This window comes from Haliotis cracherodii, unplaced genomic scaffold (assembly GCF_022045235.1).
Source record: "Haliotis cracherodii isolate W230 unplaced genomic scaffold, xgHalCrac1.p SCAF_1, whole genome shotgun sequence".
Lineage (NCBI taxonomy): Eukaryota > Metazoa > Mollusca > Gastropoda > Lepetellida > Haliotidae > Haliotis > Haliotis cracherodii.
In genome coordinates, this window is record NW_027266264.1 from 59,446,362 (window position 1) to 59,460,850 (window position 14,489).

The 14,489-nt window shown below is 40.1% G+C and overlaps 1 protein-coding gene across 1 annotated transcript; it reads right to left on the reverse strand.

Moving 5' to 3' along the window:
• Positions 1 to 4,584: 4,584 nt before the first annotated feature.
• Positions 4,585 to 10,210, reverse strand: LOC139466288 (uncharacterized). The gene is made up of 2 exons (XM_071248160.1): positions 10,131 to 10,210; positions 4,585 to 7,690 (listed from the first exon to the last, which is right to left on the reverse strand). Exon 2 carries the CDS (start codon positions 7,675 to 7,677, stop codon positions 6,766 to 6,768), a length of 912 nt encoding a protein of 303 aa, XP_071104261.1. The 5' UTR covers positions 7,678 to 7,690; positions 10,131 to 10,210; the 3' UTR covers positions 4,585 to 6,765.
• Positions 10,211 to 14,489: the final 4,279 nt, after the last annotated feature.

Below are 14,489 nucleotides of genomic sequence, written 5' to 3' on the forward strand. Positions count from 1 at the left end.
ATCAATTTGCCCAAATGTAACGATTTCAAATTGTTTCTAAGTAAACCACCTGCAATAACGTAATTCCGGCAGGTTCCCGACAATTTAAAAAGTTTATGTTCGCTTTGGTCTTAACCTTGGTGTGACTGAAAACATCAGGAAATTTTTACATAGTAATATGTAGTTTTCTATCAGGAATACATGTGCAAAATATTTCTTTAATTGGCCTTTGTTTAATGTAATCGCCCAACGTCTTTACAGCGCCTTATGATAAAACAATTCGGTAGGCTAAAGGTTAAGAGATCTACGACAGATAGTGCATCTGACTGCAATTTCTAGTTTTGACTGAGCTCGTACTGGGGTATGGTCTTGACATTCCAGTAACAAGTTAGCACTGGAATCAGGCTGATTGCAAGATGGTCATACCTTGGCATACTGCTTTTCGTGACCGAGTCTGAGGCGTGAGTTGGCTACTTCAACTTTCCTTTTATTTGAGAATGAGTGTGGCTTTTGGTGGATCTAGAGTTGAATTGTGTATAGCCATCTGCCTATTTTACTTGCATCTCACTGGGCTTGAGCTATGAAAGCTTTGATTTTGTTTAGAACATTACTGACTGTGTTTGATCTCGAGTGTCTTTGAGTTTCTGTCGCTGATGGCTGGAAGTACACATAGCGAGTCTGATAGGATGACTGCCTTTGCTTCCGGTAGTTCCGGTATGAGTTAAGGTGCATGATAATAATCTAATTCAGCAGTGAGTACTGACTGACCATCAGGCAGGCGAACCGAACGTGCTTGGGGTTTTGGAGCTGTGGATATGGATCACATAACCAGTCAGTGATAGGATTCTTGGATCCATCAGTGTATATAGGGGCCCAGCTGTCCCTGGTAGTCCTGAGAGATTTTTCCGAGATAGGGCTTCATTTCGGGTGTTTTTGTCTTGACATATCTTGTTCACCAAAGGGGTTAATGTTCGTCCTCAGAACGATAATATTGCCTGTTCCCTTCTTAGTTTCAGTGGTTGTTCTCCTGTTTCTACTCGCAGTGCTTCTAGTTCAGTGCATGTTGCCGCGCTTTGTGTAGTATTCTGACGAGGCGGCTCAAGACTGTATTTGAGTGAAAGGCCTCACAACCATGGTCTATTTTTGAGTGTCCTTCGAAGTACCCAAAGATGTGCTGAAATTGCCTACAATACGTTCAGGTTTTTACGACATCTGGGTTTTTTCACATATTCTATATCTTTGCTCCAAGTGAGGTACTGATCGAGGTTCACCCCTACCATTTTTTCGAATTTGATTAGGTTTGCCTTTTATGGAGAGACGGCGTGAATTTTTGTTTATCCACACGTACCCCACTTTTGTTTTGTTAAAAATAGGAATATTGGTGGTGGAATCAGGATATCTTTTCAAAAGGTGTTGTTCTAACATATACCACTAATACTGGAGATATATTGGACTATGAACTGCCATTTTATCTGACTGTAGATAGGATTTGTGATCTGAACAATCACCGGATGTAATTATGTAGGGAGTGTCTCATTAGGGTATGTGATTTTTACATTTGCCCAATGACCATACTGAGTATTGGTGCTTGGGATACCAAAGGTAACAGTTTATTATCAGCAGTGAATACTTGTGAACACCATCTAGATGGGATGTCTTTAGGATTTTTAATCCGTTCTTTCTCTGTGGGAATCACTCAACCAGTTCATGCATTCTATGTCAAAGACGACCTGACTTGTTTCAAATCCGTGTCCAGTCGTCTAAGGCGCCGCGATTCGCTGTGCAGAGTTGAGTCCCTTGGGCACGCCAGAAACCTATGATTGTGGGTTCGAATCCTGGTTTGCCCCGATTATGTTTCTAGATTTGTCAGCACCATACCCGTGCTCGTGGGTTTTACTGAAGTTGTAAACGTCTGAGACCTGCATCACTTCGGGTTTTCCTCCCACATTAAGCTGTCATACCGTCATATAACTGGAATACTGTTAAAAGTGGCATTAAACCTCATTCACTCACTCACTCAACTTGATGATGAACATGTTGATCATTTCATATACAATTTGCTGTTTCCTTTTGTGGTGAGGGGTGCTGGCAAATTCAACAAATAACAACATAATTAAATGAATACCTTGTTACTGTAAATTCAGTGTTTATTCATTCGGTCTGAGGATGAGAGGTGGTGCAAACTGCACAAGCAACAACAAACGTTAAATACTTTGTCAATCAGTCACACAACAGCACTGTTAACATGACACACAATGTGGTATTTTGAATCAGAGAACTTCTACGCGAACAGTCCAAAAGAAGTGATTATTGCAAAAGGGTACAAAATGAGCGGTACATAGAATCTCAACAACGAGAACACGTGGCCAATATTCAATCCATATTGTAGGTTGTTAAGCACCCTTATAACATACTCAAGCAGAATATATTCAACCAGACTGGTCCATGAGCCACCGCCATCTGTCACCTAGGAGCATTTAACGTGTAGAGAGTAAATCAATGTACATATATTTTGATAATATATTTTTAAAAATCAAACAATTCAATGATAATAAACACTTGGAAGCCAAACGGTGATAGAGAAAGAAAAGTAAAGTGCTAGTGTTGGCATGCCCGTCCTATTGGGCCAATTCTACCACCTCCAGTGAAGTAAGGGTTCAAGTGGTGTACGTCGTACCTAATTTGGTCGCCTCTTAGGACAAGCAATGGGGTGCTGAGGAAATAGTCTACCACCGGTCCCCTCGGAGTACCCAATTTGGTCGCCTCTTATGACAAACAATGGGGTTTTGAGGAAACATTCTACTACCGGTCCCCTCGGAGTACCCAGTTTGGTCGCCTCTTATGACAAACAATGGGGTGCTGAGGAAATATTCTACAATCTGTCCCCTCGGAGTATCCAGTTTGGTCGCCTCTTATGACAAACAATGGGGTGCTGAGGAAATATTCTACAATCTGTCCCCTCGGAGTACCCAGTTTGGTCGCCTCTTATGACAAACAATGGGGTGCTGAGGAAATATTCTACCACCGGTCCCCTCGGAGTACCCAGTTTGGTCGCCTCTTATGACAAACAATGGGGTGTTGAGGAAACATTCTACCACCGGTCCCCTCGGAGTACCCAGTTTGGTCGCCCCTTATGACAAACAATGGGGTGTTGAGGAAACATTCTACCACCGGTCCCCTCGGAGTATCCAGTTTGGTCGCCTCTTATGACAAACAATGGGGTGCTGAGGAAATATTCTACCACCGGTCCCCTCGTAGTACCCAGTTTGGTCGCCTCTTATGACAAACAATGGGGTGCTGAGGAAACATTCTACCACCGGTCCCCTCGGAGTACCCAATTTGGTCGCCTCTTATGACAAACAATGGGGTGTTGAGGAAACATTCTACCACCGGTCCCCTCAGAGTACCCAATTTGGTCGCCTCTTATGACAAACAATGGGGTGTTGAGGAAACATTCTACCTACGGTCCCCTGAGATACCCAATTTGGTCGACTCTTATGACAAACAATGGGGTTTTGAGGAAACATTCTACCCCGGGTCCGCGAGGGGTTGTTGGAGAAGAGGTAATAGTCACCATTTGAAATGGTCGTAACAGCATTGTTTGAATCAATGTAAACTGCCGACCAAAAGAAAGTATCCACCGATGTTTGATGGTGGTTAAGAAAGAAACAAACAAGAAATGGTTATTCGATGATGATGTACAGACAACATATGCATCATATCAATGAGTATCTCACAACAGGTGACGTGCACATGACGTCTAAAGGAACATTTGAGTCGCAATTTCACAGTACACAATTTCACTGCGCAGAGTGAGGGGTGAATTTTCAAGTGTATACTTTCTTTTGCCGGCATGTTATACACATATGTATATAAGATAGCTACTGATAAATCGCAAAGAGCAATGAAGAACGAAGCGTGGTTTATTTCAATTCAATTCGGTTTATTTCGTAAGTGTAGGCCATCGGCCCATAGTTACATTTGTATTACAATGGACGTGATGTACACAGCTGTTATTGTTGTGACAATAATGTACTACGAAGTGACATCGCTTGATAGATATAGATAGCTAGACGTTCAATTAATTTACAATCAGTTGTAGACATAATGATATTAAATTTTTGTATGGTCGGATATTCATAATTTTTTTGTGGTAAGTAACCGGAGCAAACTAACAAAAATTATACTCGTCCTCCACATAACCAGCATTACAAACACAACATTGTCTTCTGTTACGTGGTTTATTTAACGAACATCGATGTCATTTCTGGAGATTCGAACATACGCTCATAACTTGATGACGTCGTATATTGGACAACGCTATTTGTGAGAGGGAAGTTTCGAGTGAGTTGTTACCCTTTGATTTAGCTGGTACAGATAATCGGCGTGAGGACTGTGAGAATATGCAGGAAATACCAATAACAAACCCACCTGTGCATAAAATTGGCTTCTCCGACATTGCCGAGGTCGGATTCGATTCAGGGAGTCATCATTATTAAAATACGGGTAAATATTTTATCACCATCCTTAAAGAGGCTGTACACATCTCATATGAGAAATAAACGACTCTTGGTCGTTTATCGTACAATAAAACACTGACGGGAGAATAAACCATGAGGTTTTAATCTCAAACTCAAACTCATTTATTCTCAGAAAAAACACCCACTGTAGTACATGAGATACAATTATATACAGTTTTTATTATGTACAAAATGACAGCATTTAACAAGAAAAGGATTCGTGGATACTAATACAATTTACCAATTGAATTGAACACAATGTTAAGGGATTTAGATAGGCCTTTTAGATCTCTTACACTGTTTTGTGGTCATAATTTTCTTAATTTGGGACATGTTTGGAAACTGAAGATAATGCTTAGTGAAGAGTTCATATCGCTGTTGGCGAAAAGCTTCACATCGGAATAAATAGTGAAATTCATTTCCCACAGCGATTGATTCATAGTGTGGACACTGGCAGTCTGCCTGGGAATGTTCAGCCATCCACAAGTTTCAATGGGTAATCTATGGTTGGAAGTTCTGAATTTTAATATAGGGAGAAATATTGAGTTTGAGAGCAATAGATATTTCTCAAAATGAAGGTTGTTTCTCCAGGTACTAGTATAGGGACGACGATTGCATCAAATGCATATACGAGGCAATCTAATGGCAAAGTAACATTTCGGTACTTCATGAGTAAGCTGAAAATGGCTTTAGCTGCGTTTTATGACAGCGATTTGACTGCTTGTATGCATCGTCTGTTCCTGCGTAGTCTTAGGCCAAGGTAGTTATATGAATCTACAGTTTCGATAGGGTCGGAGCCGATAGTGAGACATAATTTCGACTTGTTTGCAGGTCCGGCTCCAAAGATTACCACTTTTGCTTTTGTTAGATTAACATTTAACTTCCATAGAGCACAGTAGTCGGAAAACTGGTTTCACGATCTGTGTAGGTCTTTAGGGTTATCACTTATTATAACTGTGTCATCAGCATAGAGCAGCATCAGGAGGACCTGGAAAAATACTGTTAGGTTAGTATCGATCAGATTTTCAAAATCAACACCTTTATATTCATTGTTCAGCAGATATTGTTCGAGATCATTTAGGAATAATGCAAACAGGAGAGGGGAAAGGTTTTCACCCCGTCGTACACCATCATGACAAAAGAAATCGTCAGAGAACTGGTTAATAATGCTAATTTTAGATTTGATGCTGTGGTACATATTCTTGACCAGGGTAAAAAACCTTCCTTAAATTCCAAGTTTTTGAAGTTTATGCCATAGACCAACTCTCCATACTTAATCGAATGCTTTAGTGAAATCTATAAAAAAACGAACATAATTTCCTTTTTGATATTTTCATTATTTGCATCAACATTTGCATTGCAAAGATGTTATCACAAGTAGAAAACCCTTTTCTAAAACCTGCTTGTGCAGGATTTAAAATGTTATTATCATCAACAAATTTAGTTAATCTGTTATTTAATATTCGAGTAAAAAGTTTGCCGAAGCAACTCAATATAGTTATGGGTCTGTATGAATTAGGATTTAGGCGATTGCCCTTCACTTCCTTGCAGTGTTATATTGTTCGATAAACAACTCACACACTTTGTGATTATCTTAAATATAAATAAGCATTGTGAATGAATACAAAAAAATGTAGACATCAGGTGATATGTCTGAATTCGTGTTACAGCAACACTATGTTATGTTACCTGTTACTGATGTCGTTACGGTAAAGTAACTTTTGTCATGTTACCACGCATTGTAGTTTAAAAAGTTATAACATTATTGGATTGCACGTAATTAAAAAATGTCGGTATCGCTGTCGGAAAAGCACGGCATAACGTGTTGGTATGATATTTCTTAAAATATATTATGACATGTTGACAGGCTTTGCGACGCAATTATATTCCATATAATAAACGTTTTTTGCCATATTTCTAAACCTGAGCATATTAGGTAATATACTTTTTGTAAGTATGTGCATACCCGGGAATATATATTGATATTCTTCAAAACGTGACAATCTCCGTGACATTCACACCCCGGTGTACCGTAGTTCGGCACTTATCCTCCATTCCCCGTGGACATGCACACTCTGGTGTACCGTAGTTCGGCACTTAGCCTCCATTCCCCGAAGACGTGCACGCTCTGGTGTACCATAGTTCGGCTCTTATCCTCCATTCTCCGTGGACGTACACACTCTGGTGTACCATAGTTCGGCTCTTATCCACCATTCCCCGTGGAAGTGCAAACTGTGGTGTACCATAGTTCGGCACTTATATTCCATTACCCGTGGACGTGCACACTCTTGTTGACCGTAATGTGATAGTGATCCTCCAATATTTCAATCGTTTTATTCCCTTCATACACCCTACGGACAAACCGAAACCGATCCCTTAGATGATGACATGGAATTTTTGATATGTGATAACATGGAATGTACTTTTCCCTCTTATGGTCGTACGAATTGGATGTACACAGGTCGATGTCATACGTCACTCTCAAAAACTCGCGAGTCTTTCTTGGAGCTGGAAGCATCATCCCCATGAACGGCCTTGTGGTTAGGGGAAACACGTCGCTTCTGATGAACTTTTTATAGGATTCTCTAGCATCTTGAATATATGTTGGATATTCATAATAAAAAAATATATCAAGAAAGGGCCAGCTCCAGGGCTTTGTGCCAGCGTTTGTGGAATTAGCGTAGTATAACTTCCAGCTGGATTCGTCTTCAGTGTTGTACCCAAACTCCGGGGCTAGGGATTTGAGCGCGTTCAGCAACACCCCTCTGTCGGTGTATCTGACGATGATATCCATGTCGTCGTCCCAAGGAATCATTCCATGGTGGGAGTAGGATCCGAGTAGCGCCCCCGCGTATAGGAAATACGTTATTTTAGGAGCCACTTTGTCATCAAACACTCTCATCAAACTTCTAAATTGAGCCCTCTCATCATGCGATATTCTTTCAAAAAATAAACCCTTTGCCATGTTGATAACAAGAGTATCTCCTTCAGCAATAAGATTGGACATCTGCCCGCCGAAAAGTCTTGGTATGAGGGTACAGCTGTACGGGTAGCTCCATGTTTGTACGGCGGAGAAATACGCCAGTGGAAATAGGGCAAGAAGGAGACACAGTAACACTCTGTTTTTCAACGGCCGGGTAATGCAGCGTCCAACCATCCTGGACATCTCCATAGACATGAGGTTTGGGTCACTGGAATATCAAATATGTACATCACCAAACAATTTACTTCGTTGAACAAATATATGACAGTGGGCTCATGATACATCACAGTTTGACATCACCCCGTTTTTAGGTAAGTGAGAAAGCGAGTTTGATTTTAAGCCACTTTCAGCAATATTCCAGCTATACCGATGTGGGGGATACCAGAAACCCGGTCCTTTGGCGTGACGAGCGAATGCATTAACCACTAGGCTACCCCCACTCACACCCCAACAAGTAATTTCCGCGAAGGATTACTGTCCCTACAATGGAGCCTCATTCCCATACTTTTCCTTACATCAACACGTTTCCTTACATTTACTGACTAAAATGGTTTAATTGTAATGCTCGATATAAAACAGTGTGTGTGTGTGTGTGTTTAGCATGAATACCCCACACAGACACAGTGTACTTACTCCGAGCCGAGTAGTCCTTGTTTTAGCCCCTTAATGTACCATCTTTTGGTATGACGCGGCCGGATCGATCCCCGGACCTTCCGCTCTCCGGGCGGACGCACCATGACTGGACCACGGAAGCGGTCGTGTTTCTAAGAGTGAGTGTGCGTGAGTATGGATTTACGCCTCTTTTAGCAATATTCCAGCAATATCACGGCGGGGGACACCAGAGATGGGCTTCACACATTGTACCCATGTCGGGAATCGAACCCGGGTCTTCGGCGTGACGAGCGAACGCTTTAACCACTTGACCGCCCCCGTGTTCCTTAGAAAGTCGATGGAAGTATGATAGAGTGTTCCATAGAGTTGTGTCATGTCAATCAGGAGTTGACTCGCATGCATGTCTTTACTGTTTTGACCATATCAAAGGTAATACCACACATGTCGGGAGGTGGAGATCTGGTCACGTTATACGACTTTGTAAGAGGACCAGCGTCTCGAGTATACATTACAAATACACGATACACATAGGTAATATTTACATGCATTGATAACAAGTAAATGTTGAAAATGAAAATACATATTACATTTTTTTTTGTAAGTATGAACATATTTTATGAGCGCTCCATTTGCTTTGTGTGACATGGTGTTACTTTGCTGAGACAATTTCACTCGATTTGATTCTAAAGTGGCCGGTGTTTTTGTCAGTAAAGGTGTAGTGTTTGTTTGTTTTCTTATATCTTTATTTACTGGCTTTCAATTTAAAAAAAAAAGCGGCTAGCAGATTCCACATTCATAACATAAATTATGTCTTACATGTTCTTGATTGGAAAAACTATATAACCATTGAAATTCTTTCTCACACGGGGTGCATTACTACACACACGTGGTAAATCACTACATACATGGTACATATCTACACTCACATGGTGCATCACTATACACACATGGTACATCACTACACACGTGGTACATCACTACATACACATGGTACATCACTGCACACGTGGTACATCACTACATACACATGGTACATCAATACACACGTGGTAGATCACTACATACACATGGTACATCAATACACACACGTGGTAACATGGTTCATCACTACACACACATGGTACATCACTACACACACATGGTACATATCTACACACACATGGTACATCACTATACAAACGTGGTACATCACTACACACATGGTACAACACTACACACAAGTGGTACTTCACTTCACACATGGTACATCACGACACACACATGGTACATCACGACACACACATGGTACATCACGACACACACATGGCACATATGTACACACACGTCGGACATTACTACACACATGGTACAACACTACACACACACATGGTACATCATCACACACATGGTACAAGACTACACACACTTGGTGCATCACTACACACATGGTACATCACGACACACACATGGTACATATCTACACACACATGGTACATCACTATACAAACGTGGTACATCACTACACACATGGTACAACACTACACACAAGTGGTACTTCACTTCACACATGGTACATCACGACACACACATGGTACATCACGACACACACATGGTACATCACGACACACACATGGCACATATGTACACACACGTCGGACATTACTACACACATGGTACAACACTACACACACACATGGTACATCATCACACACATGGTACAAGACTACACACACGTGGTGCATCACTACACACATGGTACATCACTACTCACACACACACACACACACACATGGTACACCACTACACACACATGGTACATCACTAAACATGGTACATCACTATACATATGGTACATATCTACACACACATGGTACATCACTACACACACATTGTACATAAGTACTACAAACATGGTACGTCACAACATACGTGGTACATCACTACACAACACATGGTACATCACTACATACGTGGTACATAACTACATATTTAGGACATGCGAAGGTAGAAAACACTTTCGATAGGTTTGTCGTGGGATCTCTCAACAATAAACTCACCGCCATTGATTTCCTCTCACTAAATACCTGAACGTCGTGCGTTGTCATCTGGCCCCGCTGAATGCCGTGCTACTTCGAGGTCCCGAGGTCCACACATTGTGGCAACACGCCTGGGCAGAAGGAGATCGCTCGAAACAGATTTCGAGAAGAAAAGTCTGAATATCTAAATAAGTATTGATCAGACTAGGGTGTGCAAGCTGTTACGTGCATTTTGATGTTCAAATACGATATCATAGAACTTTGTATTTGTTTGGAGACTCTATTCAATTTAGTAATAGAGAGATGTACATGGATTGTTGTATTAATGTAGTGGTGGGGAGATTTACACAGTCCGTTGTATTACTATAGAGATGCGGGGCGTACATAGACCGTTGTGTTAATGTAGAGATAGGGGGCGTACATAGACTATTGTGTTAATGTAAAGATAGGGAGATGTACATAGGTTGTTGTATTAATGCAGTGATGGGGAGATGTACATGGACTGTTGTATTAATGCAGTGATAGGGAGATGTACATGGACTGTTGTATTAATGCAGTGATGGGGAGATGTACATGGACTGTTGTATTAATGTAGTGATGGGGAGATGTACATGGACTGTTGTATTAATGCAGTGATGGGGAGATGTACATGGACTGTTGTATTAATGCAGTGATGGGTAGATGTACATGGACTGTTGTATCAATGTAGTGATAGGGAGATGTGCGTGGACTGTTGTATTAATGTAGTGATAGGGAGATGTACATGGACTGTTGTATCAATGTAGTGATAGGGAGATGTGCGTGGACTGTTGTATTAATGTAGTGATAGGGAGATGTACATGGACTGTTGTATTAAAGCAGTGAAGGGGAGATGTACATTGACTGTTGTATTAATGTAAATATAGGGAGATGTACATGGACTGTTGTATTGGTGTAAATATAGGGAGATGTGCATGGACTGTTGTATTAACGTGAGGATAGGGAGATGTACGTGGACTGTTGTATTGGTGTAAATATAGGGAGATGTGCATGGACTGTTGTATTAACGTGAGGATAGGGAGATGTACGTGGCCTGTTGTCTTAATGTAGTGATGGGGAGATGTACATTGACTGTTGTATTGGTGTAAATATAGGGAGATGTACATAGACTGTTGTATTGGTGTAAATATAGGGAGATGTACATGGACTGTTGTATTAACGTGCAGATAGGGAGATGTACTTAGACTGTTGTATTGGTGTAAATATAGGGAGATGTACATGGACTGTTGTATTGGTGTAAATATAGGGAGATGTACATGGACTGTTGTATTGATGTAAATATAGGGAGATGTACATGGACTGTTGTATTGGTGTAAATATAGGGAGATGTACATGGACTGTTGTATTGATGTGAAGATAGGGAGATGTACATGGACTGTTGTATTGATGTAAATATAGGGAGATGTCCATGGACTGTTGTATTAATGTGAAGATAGGGAGATGTACATGGACTGTTGTATTAATGTGAAGATAGGGAGATGTACATGGACTGTTGTATTGATGTAAATATAGGGAGATGTATATGGACTGTTGTATTGATGTAAATATAGGGAGATGTACATGGACTGTTGTATTAACGTAAAGATAGGGAGATGTACATTGACTGTTGTATTGGTGTAAATATAGGGAGATGTACATGGACTGTTGTATTGATGTGAAGATAGGGAGATGTACATGGACTGTTGTATTAACGTAAAGATAGGGAGATGTACATGGACTGTTGTATTGATGTAAATATAGGGAGATGTCCATGGACTGTTGTATTAATGTGAAGATAGGGAGATGTACATGGACTGTTGTATTAACGTGAAGATAGGGAGATGTACATGGACTGTTGTATTAACGTGAAGATAGGGAGATGTACATGGACTGTTGTATTAACGTAAAGATAGGGAGATGTACATGGACTGTTGTATTGATGTAAATATAGGGAGATGTCCATGGACTGTTGTATTAATGTGAAGATAGGGAGATGTACATGGACTGTTGTATTAACGTGAAGATAGGGAGATGTACATGGACTGTTGTATTGATGTAAATATAGGGAGATGTACATGGACTGTTGTATTAACGTAAAGATAGGGAGATGTACATGGACTGTTGTATTAACGTAAAGATAGGGAGATGTACATGGACTGTTGTATTAATGTAAATATAGGGAGATGTACATGGACTGTTGTATTGATGTAAATATAGGGAGATGTATATGGACTGTTGTATTAACGTAAAGATAGGGAGATGTACATGGACTGTTGTATTAACGTAAAGATAGGGAGATGTACATGGACTGTTGTATCAATGTAAATATAGGGAGATGTACATGGACTGTTGTATTGATGTAAATATAGGGAGATGTCCATGGACTGTTGTATTAATGTGAAGATAGGGAGATGTACATGGACTGTTGTATTAACGTGAAGATAGGGAGATGTACATGGACTGTTGTATTAACGTAAAGATAGGGAGATGTACATGGACTGTTGTATCAATGTAAATATAGGGAGATGTACATGGACTGTTGTATTGATGTAAATATAGGGAGATGTCCATGGACTGTTGTATTAATGTGAAGATAGGGAGATGTACATGGACTGTTGTATTAACGTGAAGATAGGGAGATGTACATGGACTGTTGTATTAACGTAAAGATAGGGAGATGTACATGGACTGTTGTATTGATGTAAATATAGGGAGATGTACATGGACTGTTGTATTAATGTGAAGTTAGGGAGATGTACATGGACTGTTGTATTAAAGCAGTGACAGGGAGATGTACATGGACTGTTGTATTACTGTGAAGACAGGGAGATGTACATGGACTGTTGTATTAACGTAAAGATAGGGAAATGTGCATGGACTGTTGTATTCACGTGAAGATAGGGAGATGTACATGGGCTGTTGTATTAACGTGAAGATAGGGAGATGTGCATGGACTGTTGTATTCACGTGAAGATAGGGAGATGTACATAGACTGTTGTATTAATGTAGTGATAGGGAGATGTACATGGACTGTTGTATTAATGTAGTGATAGGGAGATGTACATTGACTCTTGTGTTAATGAAGTGATAGGGAGATGTACATTGACTCTTGTATTAATGTATTGATAGGGAGATGTACATTGACTCTTGTATTAATGTAGTGATAGGGAGATGTACATTGACTGTTGTGGTACTGAGTGATAGGGAGATGCACATTGGCTGTTGTATTAATGTAGTGATAGGGAGATGTACATGGACTGTTGTGTTAATATAGTGATTTGGAGTAAATATAGGGAGATGTACGTGGACTGTTGTATTGATGTAAATAAAGGGAGATGTACGTGGACTGTTGTATTGGTGTAAATATAGGGAGATGTACATGGACTGTTGTATTGGTGTAAATATAGGGAGATGTACATGGACTGTTGTATTGATGTAAATATAGGGAGATGTATATGGACTGTTGTATTGATGTAAATATAGGGAGATGCACATGGACTGTTGTATTGATGTAAATATAGGGAGATGTACATGGACTGTTGTATTGGTGTAAATATAGGGAGATGTACATGGACTGTTGTATTGATGTAAATATAGGGAGATGTACATGGACTGTTGTATTGGTGTAAATATAGGGAGATGTACATGGACTGTTGTATTGATGTAAATATAGGGAGATGTACATGGACTGTTGTATTGATGTAAATATAGGGAGATGTACATGGACTGTTGTATTGGTGTAAATATAGGGAGATGTACATGGACTGTTGTATTGATGTAAATATAGGGAGATGTACATGGACTGTTGTATTAATGCAGTGAGGCGGAGGAACATCGACTGATATATCAATGCAGTGATGGGGAGATGTACATGGACTGTTGTATTAATGCTTTCATGTTCATTATTATAGATATATGCCCAAGCCAATCAATAAATCCGAAACATTAGTCATAGATCCCCAAATGTTGAATAAAATATGGAAATGTACAGTAAATTTGAAAGTAAAAGTATTGACGTATTCTTGAATGTACCAAATCAGGTACAAACGTTGTACGTGTACAATGAAAGCACGTAATTTATATGTGCACATGTCTGTATCGAAGTGATATGTGCACATGTGTGTATCGAATTCGGAAGCGGGACTGACTGTCAGTAGGAGCAATAATGCACACCACCCATGGGTCTGTAGACCAAATGTATTCTACGTAAATGCAGACCGACTGTTTGGATATCATAAATCAACATGTGCATAAGATCCACGTACATAAAGCATTATCGACATACAATATACTTAATAAAAACGTGAATTATTATATTATTGACATGTAGACAGATGTCGACACAAATCAATGGCTTCTCGG